The 20,811-nt window shown below is 45.8% G+C and overlaps 1 protein-coding gene across 1 annotated transcript in view; it reads right to left on the bottom strand.

The window, feature by feature from the left end:
* SLC14A2 (solute carrier family 14 member 2) overlaps positions 1–20,811 on the bottom strand; it is a 54,937-nt gene that overhangs the window by 18,852 nt on the left and 15,274 nt on the right. The window contains exons 5-9 of the mRNA XM_060029536.1: positions 18,387–18,579; positions 14,359–14,506; positions 12,945–13,079; positions 11,362–11,411; positions 10,686–10,860 (exon numbers count right to left, since the gene is read on the bottom strand). Of these exons, the coding sequence (XP_059885519.1) occupies positions 10,686–10,860; positions 11,362–11,411; positions 12,945–13,079; positions 14,359–14,506; positions 18,387–18,579 (701 nt within the window). The remainder of the gene's footprint in view (positions 1–10,685; positions 10,861–11,361; positions 11,412–12,944; positions 13,080–14,358; positions 14,507–18,386; positions 18,580–20,811) is intronic.

Genomic DNA, 20,811 nt, shown 5'->3' with positions numbered 1-20,811 from the left:
TCACTGGGTCTCTTATTCCTCCAACTTACTGTGGCAGACACAACCACACACCAGGAGGTAATTTCCTAGCTACTATGCCAGCAGGATTTTTTGAAGTGACAATAGTACATAACTTGATTTCTTCCTACACCCAGTTCTACAGGATAACACTTTGGCCGCAATTTAGGCATATGTTTCCCCATGTGGAAGTTGAGCTTTGCACTGTGATGTGTAATTTTCAAGGCTACTCTGTGTGTGTGTATGTGTGTGTGTGATATAGATACCTGTGGGTGGTAAATGAGGTGCTATCTTTTTCTGTGAAGTTGTGTTTAGCTGACATTTTCAAAGATCATTCTATAAACTATCAGAGGCATCGAACGTTAGAATTGGAAAAGGCTTTAGAGATTATCCAGTCCTGCCCTCTTATACAGTCCCCCCCGCCGGTACCCGCCCCCTCATAGAGGAGGAAATGAAGGCTTGGAGTATTGGGGGGACTTTGGTGTCTCTGTCTCATGCCGTGAAGATATTAATTAGCATATATGAGTTGGTCCTCATTTACAACCTCATGAATGAGGCTGAAGAGAGTGCAAAGGTCAGAGTGCCCATTCTGTCACTGGGGTAACACCTGACTGACCTTCCTTTAGAGTGAGTTTTCACTCTCCTTCCCCTATTTACACCGAGCTCACACCTCAGCATTACCTGTGTACATTGTCAGTTTCCCTCCTTTCAATCCATTCTGTGCTTCAACTGTTAGACCATATCATTACATGACTCTGTTACTCAACAATCTACATGGCTCCCTATTGCCAAGAGTACAATAATGCTCAAACTCCTCTGCCATGCTTTCCAGGTATTCCACAATACAGCTGACTTCATCAACCTGCTCAGCCTTCTCTGCCCAACACACACCCTGCCTTGGCATTCTGGCCTTATCTCTGGCCCTCTGTGCCTCTTCTTGCCTAGTTTCTATGCACCCTTCAGTGTCTGCTTTATGTTCTACTTCCTCCGTGAAGCCATCCTTGGCTTATTTGGCCACATGGATCATTCCATTATTTGCAGAAGGTACCCTAGATCCATCTTTTGGAGTTAGGGCCATGGTGGACTTTTATAGTTACAATGCACATGAAAATTTTCCAATCAAATGAAACTACCTGAAATTATCAATCCTTTATAACCAAGTGAACTTTAGGTCTAGGCATTAGCAGAAAAAAACTGAGGCCCAAAGAGAAGTAGCTTCCTTGAGGCTATACAGCTAATTATTCATGGAGCTAGATTTTGACGTCCTGGTTTTGATTCTTTTCCCATGTAGTGTAGGTGTTTTACAGATAGCTGGAGCCTTCGCAAATGATACCAATGGACTTGTGACTTTTTTATTTAAAAAAAAATTATGAAGTATATCATACCCTAAAAGGAGTAACAAAAGTCACCAAAAACAAATAAAAAGAACCCACCTGTGTACCATTGCATTTGTGCCATCCAATGAAAGCCCAAGGAAATTCTGGGCCATTGTATACCAGCTTCTTCTCTTGTGGCAATGTTTCCATACACCCTTTCCCCACATCCTCTTCCCTGCCACCCTTTCTTTGCATTACCAATGGCAAACATAGCTAACTGATCATAGCACTCTTTCCCAATAAGTTTCAATACAGCCTCAGAATCCTTCTTAACACAAAGCTCCAGACAACCAATAGCAGTTAGTCACAGTTGACACTTGAGAGTAAACTTATTTTTCCCCTCTAATCTTAAATGAGGGTGTGGATGCTATACAAGTCTGAGAGAAGGGGTATGTGACAGTAGGCAGAGGCCTGGCCATGGGCTTTCCAAGACTCACAGGATGGCCTAACTTCAGCAAGTTCACCAAGGCTCATATCCTTTGGGGCCAGTTTTTGAGGAGATCCCATTCTCTGATCAGATAACTTCAATGTCCTGGAATGTTGTTCCTCATGGCATGGCTATCTGTTTCCTTCTGGATGTTTCTACATCCACTCTCTGTAGCTACACACAACATGTCTAAAGTAATCTAAGATGGCCATGTAAGAGAGGGCCATTGAGGAGATGGGCTGTTAAGCTGGGATGTTAAGATATTTGTGGTTCCTGAGATGCTCTACTTCTATTGGCTTGTCTGTGGAAGGTGTACAGGACCTGAGGAGAAAGGCTAAGGAGCCTGGACCAGGTGCCTCCACCCTGGAAGCAGCAGGTAAGGAAGGACTCCTGGGAAGAAGGTTTTCAAATCTACCTCATTAGCATCCCACAGTCAGCTCAACAAGGGGCTGCCCTGGGAACCATACTGATGTCAGAGCTGTGGGTTACAGAGTTGTGGAAAGGATGATAAATAATATGAAGGCTCATCCAGTGGGCAGGAAGGTGGTAAGGGGATTTGAGGGCTGATGGGTTAACTTGGATCCATCACTAGATAAGCAAGAAGAGCTCAGGGTTGTGAGTTAGAACACCTGGGCATTTGTCCAGGCTCATTTATCACCTGGGCAGGTTCCTGGACAAGCCATGGTTTCCTCATCTAAAAGTAAAGTGTTTGAACTATAACTATTTAAGAACCCTTCCAGCTTCAAGCTTCCGGGATCTGAACTCTCTCTGGAGTTCTTAATAAGGTCCCCCACCCCAGGATTGCCCTCCTGCAGCTCAGCAGAAGAAAGGAATGGAAAAAGATTGGCCTACCTTTTTTCTCTTCCTTTGAAAAGTCAGATAGATGGTCCTGTTGGCTAGGGCTCTATCTGATTCATTTCTCTCCCCCAGGACCTCTTACCTGAGCTCTTTTTGATTTTCTGCACAGGGCTGGAGGAATCTAGACCACCAGGATTTGGGAAGAAGCTCCTTTCCAATTGGGCGGCGTCTCTGGTCCTCAACTCAGGCGCTGGACTTCTCCCTAAAGCCGAACCCCTTCGGTTCCCAGAGCCCGCAGCTCATCCTCTTACTGGCTTTCTGTAAATTCCCTTTGTGTTTCCTAACCCTATGCCTTGTGCACGCCTTCCACTTGAGGAAGGGTACCATGGAGGAAGAGGGAGAGGAAAGACAACGTTCTTCCTGCAGCTTGCTCACTCTCCGACCTTCCTAAACTCCCCGGGGAAGACTGGTTTGGCTACCATGGTTCCTCCAAACTGGTTTGATCAGGCAGGTTTCCTTTAAAGGGCCAGAGCCTGGACTGCCTGATAATAGCTTCCCTGTCCTCCCTCAAGCATCACCTCCCAGTTACTCCTCTCCTTAGAATTCTTGCTCCAGTATTTGCCTTTAAAGCAATTACCTAAGTGTTGTCTCCTCAGGGTGCCAATTTGCCTTCCCACCTCAATGAACTCCCTTAACTCCCCCCACCACAGGCAGGGTACAGTATTGCCATCAGCGTCTTGATGGTTATTTCTGCACAGCCTAATACTAGATGCTGTCTTTCTGGTTTTGTGGAAATTTTTAGGCCTTTCCTCCTTCTGACTTCTGCTGACTGGGTCCTGGGGTCTGTCTCAGAGCAAGAAGGGCATGACCTAACCCCCGCATCCAGAAAGGACTCTGAGCTCTATATATTAGGGAAGCGGCCCTCCCAAGTCCCATGAGGCCTTTGGGGGGGCGGGGCTCTGGTGGGCTGGAGTCTGGGGATGAGGCCCAATCCAAACATGTTTTGTTTGGCTTTGTGAGTATGATGGGTCAAGCATCAACTGTATACCCACCCCCACCCCTGCACATGTATACCCCCAACCCCCCTCAGTGACAGGGTGTGAGGTGGCTACCCAAGTTCAGAAACAGAACCTCACACTGAGGATATTAGCTACACCTGAGTAGACAAACTCCCCACTGACGTCAAAGGCCCCCTTCTCACCAGGCCAGGTGTTTTGGAACTGCAGAGGAGGGGTCCTGATTACGGAGGGCCTCATGAAGAAGGAAAGCAAACAAAAGAGTGAGGGAGGAGCCCCGGAGGGACCCACATTCCAGGGAGGGGTGGGGAACTGACAAGAGGTCAGCTTCCTGCACAGGGGGCCTTCTTTTGGTGTTGCAAGTTCAAGGCCCATGGCTGTCTGCTGAGGACACGTTCCTTGTCCCCCCAGCTGGCTGGTCTCTTGGCTCAGCTCTGGAGGCCCATCTCTTGACCTCTTACTCTAGCCTCTCCTTGAAGGCTCCTGAACTTCCTGTGGTGTGTTCACTCCAGCCCTTAAGCATCTAAAAGTGACAGGGAGATGCTACCCACGTACAACATGTAAACAGTTTGAAAAGACAAGAAATGATCACCTGGGAGGGAGGAGCCATCCAGGAAATTCTCACACGTTCCATGAGCCAAATGGAGCTGTGTACTCAGAAGTGTGGTGAGTATCTGTCACGCACACTAGATTAGGGAGGGGCAGTCGAGTGCTCCTGGAAAGCAGAAGACTGAGGTGGACCCTTGTCCCCTGAGGGTCTTACCAGAGGCCACAGCTCAGATTCTGCGGCATCCTCAAGATAATCTATGCGTACAGATTATCTCCTGGAGGGCTTGGTCATCAGAATTTACTTCAGAACTAAGTCTTCTTCATAATGCTCATGGCTTCAACTCTGCATTTCCAACTTCGTAGGGGGAGGAGCCTGCATTGACCTCCAGGAGCCAAACTTGGGGAGGTCAGATTCCTCCAGGGGAAAAGCCTAGAGTTCCTGTGGAATAAATGAAAGCCAAGCTAGAAGTTCCCCCGGAGAGTTACTTCCTTTACTTCATTCTGTTCCAGCAGCCTGTGTAGCTGTAGGAGGGGCTGGCAACTCCTAGTTATCAGTTCACAGAGAATAAGGACTTATTTAGCAATGCCCCCTGCCTCCCTCCTTGGGGCCTTGGAATTCTAGTTCCATTAGGGACAGAAGTGTTCTCTATGGATTCTTCTATCTTCTCTGAATGGCAAGAGGCAGGGAAGCCCAGGCAAGTTGAAAAATCTCACATTAAAAAGTGAATACCTTTTAAAGTTGTCAGGTGAGACTGTGGTTTATTGGGTGGAAATCATACCCACACTGAAACTGCCAGCTCCTAGCTGGTTTTAGGTAATAGTTGTCCCCAGGCCCTCACAGCATTTATGACCTGAGGAGACAAAGCTCAGACTCATACAGGAAGCACAAACAAACTGGGGCACACAGGTTTGATGTAGCCACAGAAGTAGGCCAGGAAGATTAAGTTTTTTGATGGGCAGATCTTAGAGGGTTGACCAGAAGAAGAATCCCTGGAGAGGGGAGAGTGATGAAGAGGAGAAAGTCAAGGACAAGGCACAGTTGAGTGATGCTGGCCCCTCAGTTTGCATTCACACAAGCAGCCATGTTGAGCATTTTGGTAGACTGACCAAATGGCTAACTAGTCAAGCTCTAGGAAAAGCTATAATGGCAGCAATGGTATACTTTTGATATATTTATCTCCATGTTCTTACCTTTTTGCCACCTTAATGATACCTCCCCCTTATTCTTCTGTAGGAACTCAGGGCTATAGAATCACTGAAACTTGGAGCTGGAAGAGAGGCTGCAGTTGTCAGCTGGTCTACATCCACCCAAAGCAAGCATCTCCAACAGGCCCCCAGCCCTGTTCCTGAGCTCAGGGTCTCAGAGGACAACCATTTTTCAGGCAACTTCCACTGTGAAAAAGCACTCCTCTCCACTGATTCAATATCTGCTTGCTTAACACTCCCATGTAGTAGTCCGTATTCCATGCTCTGAAGTATTGTTGAGTAAACTGACTTCTTCTTCCACATGTGTTACCTCATACTACGGACAGTCATGGCCCCAGACATTTCTTCTCCAAGCCGAATATGACAGTTTCATCATCATTCCTGATGAAACAAAGGGGCCTCCAGACCTCATTCACCCAGCCCAGCCCCATGTCAGCATGCCCTCCCTTGCCAAGGATGCTCTCAGAATGTGCTACCCATTTTTTCCTTTGTACTCTCCCCTCTTTTTTCATCCAACCTATTCTCAGAAATGACTCCTTCAAACTAAGATGCAAGTGATTGATCATGCTTACTGTGTTACCTTCCCAGGACTGTTTACATTTTAACAGGTTCAAAGACTTGAACTGAAGGGATGGCTGGGAATGTTTGGGCAGCAGATAATGGCAAGATAGAGGACAAGAGCAGAAGAGGCATAGAAATTTTCCTTAAACCCTTAATATCATGCTTGATACTTTTCCTAAACAGAAGAGTAACTCGACAAGATAATTCACTCGAAATCATGAAACTGGTGCTGTGACCTTATGTGGCACAGGTAGTCTGTGGTGACAGCCTCACCTTTACTTCAGGTGAGACTAATCACCTGCTCAGGCAAATCCACATAAAGTGAATTCCTTGAAGGCAGGAACTGGTCTGATTCTTTCCTGGTTTGTTGTCAGGGGGGCCTGAGTAACATATTAATAGATCCCCATACAATATCTTCTGGATGAATGAGTGAATGAAGTCAGAAAAACAGTTAAAAGGAAATGATAAAGTTAAAAGGAAATGATAAAGTTTAAAATAAAGGGATAAGAATACACCAGAAAAAAAAAAAAAAAGAAAATACCAGAAAGAAAGTATGGCAACATAAATGTCAGCTGAGCTGGAATTTGGTTAAAGGCACTAATGAGTATAAAAATGGGTACTTTGTAATAGTAAAAGATAAAATTTAAGAAGAAAAAATGACAGTCATAGTCCATAGGCACCAAACAATGTAGCTGCTAAATATATGAGACAAATATTTCAGAAATATAAAGAGAGTTTAATAAAACTATACAATTATAGTTGAATTTTAATAAACACTTCAGAATTAAGATTCATAGACAAAAAATAAATAAGTGCATAGAAGAGTTGAATGATGCAATTAATAAATGAATTTAATATGCATTTCCTTCAAATCAAAAATCTGCATTTTGTATGTCCAAAATCAATCAAATACTTGGCCACACAGAAAAATGCATAACATTTTAAAATAGAGATTGAACAGACCATATTCTTTGCTCATAATCCAATAAAGCTAGATATAAGAAGTTAAAAAATATCAAAAAGTTTAAAGTGCTAGAAATTAAAAAAACACATTCTTAAATAATCCTTGCGTCAAAGAGAAATAAAAAGTAAAGTTATGAACTGTTTAAAACTGATGAAAGTAGAATATTCCAAAACCTACAGTACACAGCTAAAGCTGTACTCAGAGGGAAATTAATAGCCTTAAAATGCCTTTGTTGTTAAAAGAGAAAGATCTAAAATAAAGGAACTTTATATGAATTTTAAAACATTAGGAAGAAAACCATTTAAATAAACCATGAGAAAATAGGAAAAAGACATAGAAAAAAAAAACCAAAATGAGTAGAAAAGGACAAATAAATTCTAAACTGTTTCTTTGAAACAAACCAATAAAATGGATGAAGCCCTCACAAGCCTGATTAAGCAAAAGAGAGCAAAATTACATAAGATTAGAAATGAAAAAGGAGACAAAGCAACAGATAACAGGAGAGATAGAGATTATCATGAGAATATTATGAGTAATAGTATGGCAACAAAATTTTACAATTAAAGAAAATGGATTATTCCCTAGCAAACTCCCAAGTTTGACCAAGAAGAAGTAAAAAAAATTATTATGTCAATTATCATAGAAGAAGAAGACAGGAGAGATGATTTAAGATTATTTAAAAATACAGCAAAAAAAAATAGAACAAAAAATAGAATTTTTTGTTCTAAAAATAGAACAAAACTATTTCACAGTGATAGTAGGACTCATCAGTGTTGTAGGAGAGAAGATGAAAATGGGAGGGTGAGATGGCCAGGTCAGAGGGAAGAGACAGTGGAGAGAGGGAGAAAGGGGTATGTTGGGGAAAGATAGTTTAAGACAGTGCCTCCTCTAAAGCCCCCTTATCCCCAACCCCACACATACATTCCTACTCTCTTTAATGACTGCTTATTTCTGTTCATCCATAAATACTTATGTTCAACTATCATTTGTATACCCAAGGGCTGCTGCTGGTAGTTTGGGGTGATAGTAGGAAAACAGCTATGATATGCTCCCTGAAGCCCTTCTCCTTCCCTCCTGGGGGCCTGCTCCCAAGCAACCCCATGTTGGTGATGAGAATCTGTAAGGTTAGGGCTCGTGACATACTCATTCAAGGGGACAGTAGTTGGCAAAGCTCTGGTGAAGGTGGGACAAGATCACTCTAGGGAGCTAGCTCTCAGGTCCCAAAAGGCTATTTGGGCTACTTCAGAGGACATCTGGGCATCTGTCTATGGCCTGTGGGAAGAGTGCCCTGCACTGGGCAGAGTTTTCTTAGAGGGGTGGGGATTTTCACTTCTACCCCACCCTCATCCATACTTGAGAGAGAGAGATGCCGCTCCTGCCCACCAGCCTGGCTTAATGAGAATTGTTCTGCCTCTGGAAGGAGGTTGTTTGACCAAATTTGAAAAATTACCATCAATTTTCGGCCTCTTAGCCCCCAAAGATTTTTTTTTTTAAACATTTTATCACTCCTGTACAACTTCTCTTGGCCAGAGAATTCAGTGATTAATAATACTTGGCCCCGGCGGTTCTTTCTTACATCACACTAGCAGATAATGTGTTTTTTTATTTGTACATATATAACCTGGCCATCTTGATCACAGTGCGTTATAGAGTTTCTGGGGTCCTGTGGCTTTTCCAGACTTGCTGGACATACTTTTTCCTTTCTCTGAATAACTTAGCTTTTATCCATTTTTTTCCAAATGAGTTTGGCAGCTTGTATTACCGTTAACTTTTAATTCCTGTAGGGGTTAAAGGGGGAACTTGGGAGGGAAAAACAACCCAGATACCAGTGACCAAAGTGGTACCTTGTAAATGACAAACTATGAAGTGGTGTGGGGAGAGAAGGGAGGGGGAGAGATAATCTTGTCCAGTTGAGCTGAAAGCATTTTTCATATCCAAATAGTTTTCCTCTCCTGAAAATCCAATAGAAAGCATGGTTGAAGGACTGTTCCCATCAGATCCAGTGCTTTGGATGGAGATTCTCAAGGGCTTAACAGAGAGAAGAGGGGATTTCCTATGACAATTTGCCCATAATGAATGAATAGGGTTTCTGGTTCTATCTCTTCTTAGAATAGCCGGAGTGGGGGTGGGGTGTCTCCCTCCGTTTTGGGTGATTGAGCCCCAGAAGGCTTCATCCTCCATATGGAGGGGATCACTCATCACGGGATGGTGGGACAACCTGGCCTGCATGCTCCCTTATAACCCTGAGATTCCAGAGCCCCCCTCCTCTTCCTGCCTAGAAACCCCTGCACTGAAGGGCCTGAGTTTTCTTCTTCTTCTCGTGGTGGTGTACCTGCTGGCAGAGGGGAAAGAGAGCGAGGGGCCGGAGAGGGTGAGCCTTGGGGTGGTTCCCAGACGTGTGTGGAAGGAAGTCCCCGTGTAAAACTGCGCCTCTTGGTGCTCATCACTGGGCCTGTCAGTCTCTGAAAGAGCCTCAGGGCAGATTTTCCTGCTTCCGGTCACACTGATCACTGTTTCTTGAGTGCTCTCCATTTCCTAAGGATCTTCACACTATCACCCAGCATGGAAATGCCTTGTGGCTTTATCTGGTGTAAAGAACATGGTGGTGTCCTCTGGGTCTGCCCACTTCCCACCAGCTCCTATAACTGTTATGTGGATCTCCAGCTCCTAAGCATTGCTATATTGATCATCTACATCAGGGACTAGCCGACTATGGCTTGTGGGCCCAATCTAGCTGCTTGCTTAATAAAGCCTTATTGGAACACAGCTACCATCATTCATTTACATGTTGTCTAAGACTGCTTTGCTCTACAATGACAGAGTTGAGTGTTTGTAAGAGACTGTATAGCCCCCAGAGCCAAAAATATTTACTATTGGACACTTTCTGGGAAAAAGTTGACAACTCCTGATCTATATATAAATAAAGATTGAACGTAAGCTAATGCCTATAATTGGGAAGGCAAATTACGAAATTCATGGATAAGTTTTGTTCTTCTACTCAAGCCTAACCCTTTGTTTAAAGTATCATAAATCTCATAAAGCTTCCAACACCCACAAGCAGACAGGAAAATGAAATAAATTTCCCCAGCCTCTCACATACTGAGCTCAGGTACTTTCCTCAACTGAATTCCCTGCTCAAAGTTGCTGGCTTGACCTACACTGAGAAATGCTTATCCTTCATCATGAGTCATATAGGATTCTAACTTACTGATTCCTTCCTGCTACGGAATACCCTCTCGTCCTTTACTTTGACCCCTGAACATTCAAGACTCCCTATTTAGACACTTTCAGTGCCCTAGCTGTCCCTGTTTTTACTTTAAAACTACCTGTGTGAAATTCCTCTCTTTAATGGAAAGCTGTATGTGCCCATCAGCCATTAGCTCCGTGCACCGTGGTGCCTGCATCCCCCGAATTTTCACCCACTCAGGAACCACTCAGCAAGTTCAGTTTCACAGCATCTATTATTTAGTTAAACATGCCAAAAGATCATCTCTTAATCACCTTTCCAAAAGACTTAAGCCAATGACATTGAAAACACATCCCTTACTATTAGTGCCAGCAAGCTCCTCACCAACTTCCTCTAACGATGCACAATGGTTAGTTAAGGTGATCTGGGCAGGAAGAGAAAATCAGCACCAGGGAAAGGGAGTTACAGGTGTGTTTGGTTCCACACGGGTACAAAGAGAAGCAAAGAAAGTGAGTGCTGCAGCTGATTGACCCAGAGTTGAGATTACAGGGAGCAGACCCAGGTCCAGGCAAAGAGCATTTCTGCCTGTAACTTGGTTAATCACCACTGAGGGACTTCTCTTCTTCACTGCTTTTCACTGTCAGGTAGTAGATGCGGTTGGCCTCTGGGTAGGTGACTTTGCTGAGCGGGAGCTTGTAGATGGCCGGGTTGTTGGTCGTCAGGAGCAGGAAGGTGAGTGCCGAGAGGCAGAAGGGCCAGGTTCCTGGTGGCACACCAACCTGAAATCAAAAACACTGGGATCTGAAAATGTTCCTGGGTTCCAGGGACCTTGGGGGAGAAGGATGCGGTAGGGGTTGAGGATGGGGCATTGGTTTCTGGATTTATCATGTCAGAGTAGTTGGTCTGAATTTGAGGTGTTTGTACCTTTGGGCACAATCAGAATCTTTTAATGATGGAGCTGAAAATCCCCCAGGGATGATCTGCCATATCTGGCCAAACATGAATACCTCCATCTGTCCATCCATGTTCTCCACTGCTAGTTACAATACTCTCTTTCACACACACACACACACACACACACACACACACACACACACACACACCCTCAGAGGCACATGTATGCTATTGCCAGTCCTTCTCTGCACAGACCCTGGATAAACCTTGACAAGGGTGTTGTATGGAGTGCTAGCTACCAGAACACAATCACAAGACTACAAATGTCCTGAAGTCCTGGCTGGGGAGGGGCACTTTAGGGTAGTGTCAGGAGACCCCAAACTTACCACTGACATTATGTTGGAGAGGGCTGCTCCCATGTATGCACAGAACAGGGCTGTGGAAAAACAAGGACCATCGGGAGTCAGCTTTCCAGGGTCCACCCCCAGCCCTCCCCAAGAGCAGGGCTCCGCTCTGGCTCCAGCAGCTTTGGTGTTTGCACCATACCCTGACATCTGGCATGTTTGCCTGACATTATTAGTTATCTTTGCAGGTAGATGTGACCCATCTCCCATCAGGCTGTGTGTTCTCTGAGGGTAGAGATTAAAGCTTACATACCCCTTTATCCCCTCCCCACTTCCATGGTGGCCTTGAATGGAGTCAGGGGTCAATAAGCATCTTTCACTTGTCCACACTGACCTTGGTGATGGTCTAGCACAGGCTGATCTGTCTGGGGGTGAGCGGTCAGACTATGTGAGCTCTGGATAAAGTCCTTCCTGTCCAAGATTCTGAGCTGCTGTGATGCTGTTGGACCTTAATCAAGTCCCACCACGGCTGGGCCTTATTGGGTCCCTGAGCCAGGCATGTGGGTTCACCCATAGGATGAGAGTAGTTGGACAGTTAGGGGAGCGCATCCATACCCCTGGTGCCTCTGGACAAGCTCCTTCTACCGCTGTACCTTTGCTCTGTTTCTCTGTCCAGAGCACCTTTTCCCCCATCTTTGCCCATCCAAATCCCACCCTGAAAGTGTTGAGATAAACCCCAGCCTCCTCTTGAAGCCTTCCCAGATGGTTCCAGCCACAGGAATCTGCCACTCCTCTGAAGGACAAAGACAGTTACAGTCTGAACCTCAAAATACCCGGCACTTTTGACTTGGTAAATATTTACAGAGCCCACTGTCTCCAAGCCCAGCCTTGTGCCGGATGCTGAGGAGGATACGAGAGACATGGAAGTCATTTACAGTCCCCACACGTAAGTGGGGAAAAAACAGGAAAAGCTCTTCTAGATGATATTCTGCCCTTTAAGAGCATGGTGCTGGGGTGCAGGTGTAATGATCGTGGCCCATTTCTCTTCTCTTCTCTGTTTACTCTATGGAAATCAAGCTTCCTTAGCGCTATGTTCTCATTTTCTGGGACCTCAGTGCTGCCAGGTACATACATCATCTCACTGGATCTTTCCAACCATCTTTTTAGATATCTTAGCCTGAATAATTGTGCAATTATTTCTCCTCTGCTAGACCATGGCTTCATGAGGATGTGGTCACCTCTGTATTCTCCATGCCTAGCCAAGGGCCTAGAACTTAGTGGTGCCTTACAAATAGTGGTTGAATGAAGAGTTATTCAGGGCAGGAACACTGCCACTAGCACATGAGGAAACGTGTGTGGGATTTCCTTGTGAAATTTATAACACTGTGTACATATAGTAGCAGTAATAGTGGTGGTGACTCCATCTGACAGTGGAGGAGCCTCAAATCCCCCAGCTGTTAGGGACCCTACCATTAAACCCTCTAGTGATAGGACCCCAGCCACAGTCCTTCCATCACTACTGCTCAGTACTGATTAGTGGCCACCATGGATGTCACATAACCAGGGGAGTGGGGAGGGCAAGGAACAGCAGAGTGGCTTGGTTGCCAGCTTTCCCAGATACCCACCACAGATGAGGGCCAGCAGGTGGGTCTGCCAGGTAAGGGCATAGAACATGCCACCGATGGCGATGCAGGAGAGGACGCAGTTGTAGCTCCAGAGGCCCAGGTAGATAGTCTTGAAGGGCGTGGCCACCGTCAGGGCTGTGGGACAAGGTGTTGCATTTCTGGCTGATTCAGGGTCACAGTGCAAAGATCACCCCATGCTGGTGCCAGGTCTCAGGTGGCCTCTCTTCCATCGTTCCCCCCACACCTGCTACCCCTACTCATCAGAGGAGCCTCTGCAAATAGTGTCTGGTCTTAGGAAACCAAAAATGGGAGGAGAGCAGTGGTTTCCACTGTTTTTCAAAGATTTCACTCAGAGGTATGACTACTTCTATGGTGAGGGTAAGCCAAACAGGTGGACTCTAGGCCCTCCCCACTCCTTTGGCCAGAGCAGCTGCATTTTTAGCAAGAAAGATTTCAGTTGAAAAAGTTCTGCTTCAGCTGGTTGAAAAACATTATGTATATACAGATATAGCTATATCTATATATACAGTTGGAGAAATGGGAAGCAAAAGGGGTAGGATGTGAACAGCAGGTGATCTGGGTAAAGAATTTGTGGGTGCCTCTTGGACTATTTTTATTTTCGTAATTTTTTTTTTTTTTTTTTTTGTGGTACATGAGCCTCTCACTGTTGTGGCCTCTCCCGTTGCGGAGCACAGGCTCTGGACACGCGGGCTCAGCGGCCATGGCTCACGGGCCCAGCCGCTCCGCGGCATGTGGGATCCTCCCGGACCGGGGCACGAACCCATGTGCCCTGCATCGGCAGGCGGACTCTCAACCACTGCGCCACCAGGGAAGCCCTATTTTCATAATTTTTGATAAGTTTGAAATTCTTTCCAAATATAACAATTTATTTTTAAAGTTGTGCTTCCAAGAAGTTTTTGAAAAATATTGCGATAAATCAACAGGCTCCTATTCTTAAAGCGCCCGACGTCTATTTCTGACTCTACTGTCTGCAGTTACATATATAAGTGTGTATATATACACATATATAGAAATTAAATGACATTTGTCAAATGGTAATTCAATTTCTGAGAAAAGTTTTCCTTTTAGCTTAGTCAAAATTTCGAAGGGCTGGGTCATTTATACCTCTGCTTGGTCTGCTACTGGCCCCCACCCTCACTGGGTTACCCTCCTCCCACCCCTCAGCTCCCAGGGGCTCAGCTTACAGGCCAACACGTCTCAGTCCCTTTGCATCTCTCCACACATCCTGCTACTGCAATCTGCTCCCTTTGCGGACTCGAGAAATGGAAAAATAATTCTCAAGCCCTGACAGTGTTTAAAAACTCCAGTGAAGATAAGTCTAGACAATTTGCTGTGTGCTGGGGAAAAATGACCCCAGGAAAATGATCCCTGCAGAGAGGGGGCCCTGTCCTACCTGCTAGCATCCCCACGATTGAGCCAATGGCTGCATGCAAGCAGATGAGTGGCGAGCAGATGAACAGGGCCACCAGGAACACGCCACCTGTCCAGGGATTGTCGCAGCCATACACCTGTCCGACTCCAATGGGGATGGATTGTAGCAGCTGCAAAGTCAACAGAATCCAGGTCACTGGAGCGTGTGCTGATAATGCAAGGACCAGGCCCTAGGGCCAGGAGTGAGCCATTCCTGGGTGGGTAATGGGGTGGAACGGAAGGATGGCTGTGCCCTCCAGTGTGTGGGAGAACGTGGGAGGGCACAAACTGGAACAAATAACTCCTCACTCCACCACCTGGCAGGCATCTGAGCATCCCTCATGCAAAACCGGGCAGGTCCCCCAACACAGAGGCCAGACAGAAGTGCTTCTGAGGGACACATGGCTTTTGCTTTGAGGGGACCAGAGGATACCTCCCTGGACTGCCACTGGGGATTTCAGGCACTAGGGGATTTCCTCTAGACCTTCTGAAATTCTAGAAATATTCCAGGAATTTTAGAAATATTCTAGGCCATTTTGATGAATGATTTGACCAAAGGTCAGGCAGCTCATTGTGGCCAAGCCCAGGCTAGAGCCTCTGAGCTTGACCCCTAGTCTACTGGTGGCTGCCTCACATTCAGTGCTACCTGGGGGATGGTGGGACCCTGGGAAGGAGGGGAAGCTACTTCCCCTGCTCTGGAGGAGCACTTCGCATTGCAGAAAGGTAGCGCGAGGAACATCTGGAGAACAGCATGGAGCCCCAAATCCCTGGGCCTGACAGTCATTGGGTGGCGCTGGAATTGGAGGTGATTGATTTGGCAGTGATGTCAGATAGCCTTTTTTTGCCCTAGCTGAACCACCCACACCTTGGCAAAAAGTTCTTTGAGGGCAAAAAGGAAAGGAGGGAGATTGACAGGGCAGGGAGAGGACTGGCTTGGGAGTCGAGAGCTCTAGCTTTTTTTTTTTTTTTTTTTGCGGTACGCGGGCCTCTTACTGTTGTGGCCTCTCCCATTGTGGAGCACAGGCTCCAGGCGCGCAGGCTCAGCGGCCATGGCTCACGGGCAGACTCTCAACCACTGCGCCACCAGGGAAGCCCGAGAGCTCTAGCTTTTAGGGGCTCTGCAGGAGGCCATTGTGTAACCGCTGGCATGTTGCCTCCTAATCTGGGCTCTGGTGGCCTCCTCCGTAAGATGGGGAGGCTGTCCTAGCCGACTATCTTCCAGCTTTAAGGTTCTGCCAACTCCTTTCTCCATTACCAGCTCACATGACCTTTTTGAGGACAGGCCTCCTTTACCTGGGCCCATAATAGGTGCTTAATAAATATGTGTTGGTTAGCTCAGTGGTTTCCAAACCTTGTGTACATTGGAATCACCTAAAGTTCTTTTAAAACAATGTTGATGTCTGGCCCCTCCCCAGACATTCTGTTTTAACTGGTGTGGGGGGTCAGGAGGCATGGCTGGGGCCTCTGGTGACTCTAATGTACAACAGAGCTTGGGGACCAATGGATTAGCTACAGACAATCTACTGTAGATGTTGGGAGCATTGCATTTCTCCCTTTGATGAAATTTTGTTCTTTTTAACAACTTGACTTAATTCTGGAGTCAGTATGATTTCTTTAGAGAATTTGAGGAGTCCCAGAGAGCTTTTAAACTATGTCCATTCTTGTCTCCGAATGGGTGGCCTTTTAATCACCAAGCACTGTTTGGGCCAGAGTCTATAGACTTCTGCAAGGAATCATAGGGTAGGGGCCCCGTCTTATTTAAAGAAACCCTGAAAACCCTTTGTACCAGTCCAGGGAGCTCAGCTTCAGAGTGGGAACAGGTTGGAAATCTACTCAGTAAATATTCCATGACTTCCCTACATCTGAGGAATGCAGGATGCTGCGGGGAATCCGACTCCCACCTTCCCAACTGGGGACCCAGGTTTAAGGCCCAAGCAGGCAAGAATGAGAAGAATGAGGGGACAAGCTGCTTTGGAGTGAAGCCTGGGTTTAGAATGAAGCTCTGCCGGTTTCCAAATTTCAGCCTGGTGAATGGTGGCCCTGGTCCCTCCAAGCTGTGCTCCGGGCCACAGCCAATACCCTGGTGCGCAGTGCAGTCAGGTGTGCGGTGGAAATTTACTAAGGACCGGCCTCCTATGTACTCCGGATAATCCTTGTGTAACAACAACAAGCTGGTTAAACAAAACAGAAGTCACTCCCCTCATTGTTTTGAAGAGAAAGAGGGAAATGGCATTGATTCTTCAAAACTCAGATCTGGATGTGCAGAAGAAAAGGAGCCAGTGGTCAGAGTGGTGGTGGTGGGGAATTCAGAGGGTGTGCTTGGGCCTCAGGGTATCTGGATTTGGCTCCTACCACTTTGTTTGTTTTGAAGATGAACAAGAGGTACCTCTACAGTGTGGCTGTCTCCACTCTGGTCCCCTCAGCACAGGACAGTACAGCCTCACCGTGCAGGGTGGGTGGGGGACTTAGTGGCCCTTTCTCTCTGGCAGTGCCACATGTCCCTGTGGCTGTCACTCAGACTCACCCCTAGGGCTCAGGGATAGCGGGTTGTGCCCCTGAGGCCGTGTGTGTCCAGTCGCCAGATGGCTGATCATTGATGATTCAAAATTAGTTTTGTCCCTGCTCTGACCCCGGCAGTTTTCCATTTGAGAGGGTGGGCTTTTGCTTAAATGCAGGGCTCTGTCTTTTCCATTGTCTTGAATTTAGACCCTAATCCTGCTTCTGATCCCATTCTAACCTCAGCCTCAGGTAAAGCTTTTAAAAAGACAAAAGCCTGAAAAAGGTTGGCATTGCTGGCAGTAGTGTTTGCCATGAGGGGCAGGGGAGCCTTTCCTTTTCTGACAGGTTCAGGCTCGGAGTTTGGCTGACGCTGCAGGGCCTGTGCTGTCCACCCCACCTGGTGTCTGCCCGGCACCAGGGCCACCCAGAGGTTTAAGCACATCTAGACAAGGACTTGGCTGGGGGGGTGGGAGGGCTCAGAAATCAGATATTGTGAACAATATTTGAGGCACTAGCTACAGTTTGACCTCAGGGATCTAACCCTCTCTGTGCCTTGGTTTTCCCGTCTGTGAAAGGGGATGATGATAGAACTTACAGCATTGGGTTATGATGAGGGTTAAATGAGTTAGTAAGCTAAGGACTTGGAACAGTGTCTGATACATAATAAACTTGCTTTAGTGTAAGCTGTTAGCTATCTCTATATTCATTAACAAAGGCAAAATTTTACGATTCTGTATATCTAATCTTATGTTAGGTTTTTATTATATCCCTTGATCTCTGATGTCTAGAGATCAGTAGAATAAATGAATATGTACATGTGCGATAGAATATAAAGCAGGGTTTCTCAACTTTGGAATTGCTGAAATTTTGGGCTGGTTAATTCTTTGCTGTGGGACAGGGGCTGACCTGTGCATTGTGGGATATCTAGCAGCATCCCTCGCCTCTACCCGCTAGATGCCAGTGGCACCCTTTCTCCCCAGTCTTGATAATTATAACATTTCTGCAGACATTTGCCTTCCCCAGGAGGGCAAAAATCACTCTTGCTTGAGAACCGCTGATATGGAAAATAAACAAAAATTTAACCCCATCTTCTATTGATAATATCTTTAAAATCTTAATTTTAAACATTATTTTAGTGTCCTGACCCTTCACCCAACTATCTGTTTTAGTTAATATTTTCCCCTTAATCCCACCGTTCTGTCTTGTCAACTTAACCTTTATCTGTAAACTTGTTTATTATCTGTTTCCCTGTGCAGAGTGTAGGCGTCATGAAGGCAGGGATGATGTTTTGTTCTCCATGTATTCCCAGTGTCTGATAAGGTCCTCAGTAGGGGTTTATTGAAAGAACATATGGAGGTGGCAGTGACCGTTTCCTGTCCTCCTCTCTGCTAAGACCCATCATCTGCTGGAGGTGCATCTAGAGAAAATGAGAGCCTGAGTAATCCACAAAGTGGTGAGTGAGACGGTCTGCAGTGGAAACAAGGCCCCACACACCTGCCACTGGTGACTTACCAAAGACATCTCAATCTCTGACCAGGTGATGTTCGGCACTGAAGACACGGGCTCCACCAGCGTCGTGGGGAAGAAGAGGTTGTAGTGGCCCGTGGCCGCCAAGTACAGGGTCACTGCGATGTTGAAGGGCAGTGTGAAGACCGGGAGGTCCCACTTGCTGAAGATGGAACTCAAGGCACTAGAAAAGACAGGGCTGGAGATGGAAGGGACAAAGGATTAATCGCTGTGCTCATCCTTCAGTCTATACTGTCTAGTCAGCTCTGTATCCCCTCTCCTTGGCACAGCCATTCCTGGCTCCCTTGAGACTCGAGTGGTCCATTTACCTGGGACTGGAAATAAGGTGTTCAATATAAGTCTACATCCTTGGGAAACAAAACTTAAAAGTCTTATAACTTGTTTTCAATAGAAAATGTTATAAAATAATTTATATATTTCCTTGTTTCTTAAACCAAGAAAACTAAACAAAATCTTATCCTTACAAAATGTCATGTATTGCCTTTGGATCATTACAATGTACATCACAACGTATCGTGGGCTGTGATAACATTTAGACTGTATGCTTTAGATAACCTTCTAAGAGGAGGCTGCTACGAATATAGCAATTCAGCTGAAGTACTTGGAATTATGCTAGGAGCCACCATGTGAAAATGAAACCTTCAGTTGACTGTGTCCTCTGTCTTCCTGGTGTCTTCCTTGGGGAGAGAGTGGATTCTGGAGAAAGATGGAGCGAGGTGCAAATCCTAACTCCTACACTTACAGGCTGAGTGAGCTGCGTTAGGAAATTAACCTTCCTTAGCCTCAGTTTCCTCTGAAAGGGCCATCCACCTGGCACCCAACACTCTACATCTCCCACAAGCAGTGAGCTGCAGGACAAAACTTGAACTCATGTGATGCAGTTGATTGGCTCACTTTTAATTAAGTACGATGAATCTCAGTTGGGCATTTAAGACTGCCTGAAATCCCTACTATATGTCCCTAGCAAATTAACTCTCCAACTTGCTGAGACAACAATTTTGCATTTTCTCCTTTCTCAATTCTTCACTTTCTGCTTCCCTTTAGTTTCAGCTAACCACCTTGCTTTACGCCACTAAGAAAACAGAAATGACAAGATGAGAAATACTTCATTTTCCCGACCATAAGATTCATACTCCGACTGCTTTGTTCTCACATACTCTTCCTCTCTGCCTTTTTCGTATAATGGAAGTGTCCTTGCTCCCTTATCAGGCCAATTCTTTTCCTTGTACTTTGGGATCCAGTCTCTCAAAGACTTCATTCTTGCAATTCTCTCCTTTCTCTCCTGCAGCTTCAACCTCTCCTTTTTCTCCAGGTCACTCTCATAAATACATAATGTGTTCTAGTACGTTCTACCTTAAAAATCCTCCCCCTTTCTTATTTCTGCTCCAAATATTGCCCCTTTTCTCTGCCCCCTGCACAACAATACTCTTCAAAACTTGTCTATCTTTGTTGTCCCCAATTTTTCTACTCCCATTCTTTCCTAAACCCACTCCAGTCAGGTGGATGTTCTCCCCACACCACAGAAATGGCTTTTGTCCTGTTCACCGATGACATCTCTCTTGCCGTGGTCATTCTCTGCCCCTTTCATTTGACAGTTGGATCCTCCGCCTGGATCGAAACACTTTCTGTCAGGGCTACCACGACACTGCACTTAGTTGCTTCTCTAGCTTATCCTTCTCAAGTCCCCTTTAGTGGTTCTTCCACTCTTCTGCCAGGCATCTAAATCTTGGAAGATCCTACAGCTCTGTCTTGGATCTTCTCTTTTGGAATCCTCTCCTCCTGGGTGATAACCTTTAGTTTCAAGGATGAAATATCTTCCATATGCTTCTGCCTTCCTAATCTTGACCAAATCACTAAGTTCCAGATTTGCACATCCAATTTCTTTCTCAGCATCTCTACTCAGAATGCTGAAGTTTAATATGTCCAGACAGAACTCTTGACGTGTGTCCTGTCCCTCACCATCAACTGGTTTTTCTTTCCGTCTCCTCCATCAACCCAGGTGCTCAGGCAAATTATAGGAGTGCACCGAGTCTTCCTTCACCCCCACCCCCAAACTCCACAGCCTCCCAGAAAGTCCTGCCAACTACCTTCCTTAAAATATACCCCAAGCCCAACCACTTCTCTTCACCTTCATGGACATCACCCTGGTTAAAGCATTCCTGTCCTCTGTGGGTTATTGCAGCAGACCTAACTATGCTTCTAGCATCCACTCCCACTCCAGCTAAAATCCATTCTCCACACTACCAGCAGAGTGATTTGTTTAAATTTAAACCACATCCTGTCACTCCTCTGCTTAAAACCCTTTAACTGCTTCTCATCACAGTTGTAAAACTCAAGAGGCTTACTGGAGCGGTACAAACTATTAGGTACAAAATAAGCTACAAGGATATATTGTACAATACGGGGAATA

Source organism: Delphinus delphis, chromosome 13 (assembly GCF_949987515.2).
Source record: "Delphinus delphis chromosome 13, mDelDel1.2, whole genome shotgun sequence".
NCBI lineage: Eukaryota > Metazoa > Chordata > Mammalia > Artiodactyla > Delphinidae > Delphinus > Delphinus delphis.
The sequence above is the reverse complement of the archived record's forward strand: the minus strand, read 5'-3'. Positions and strand labels throughout refer to the sequence as shown.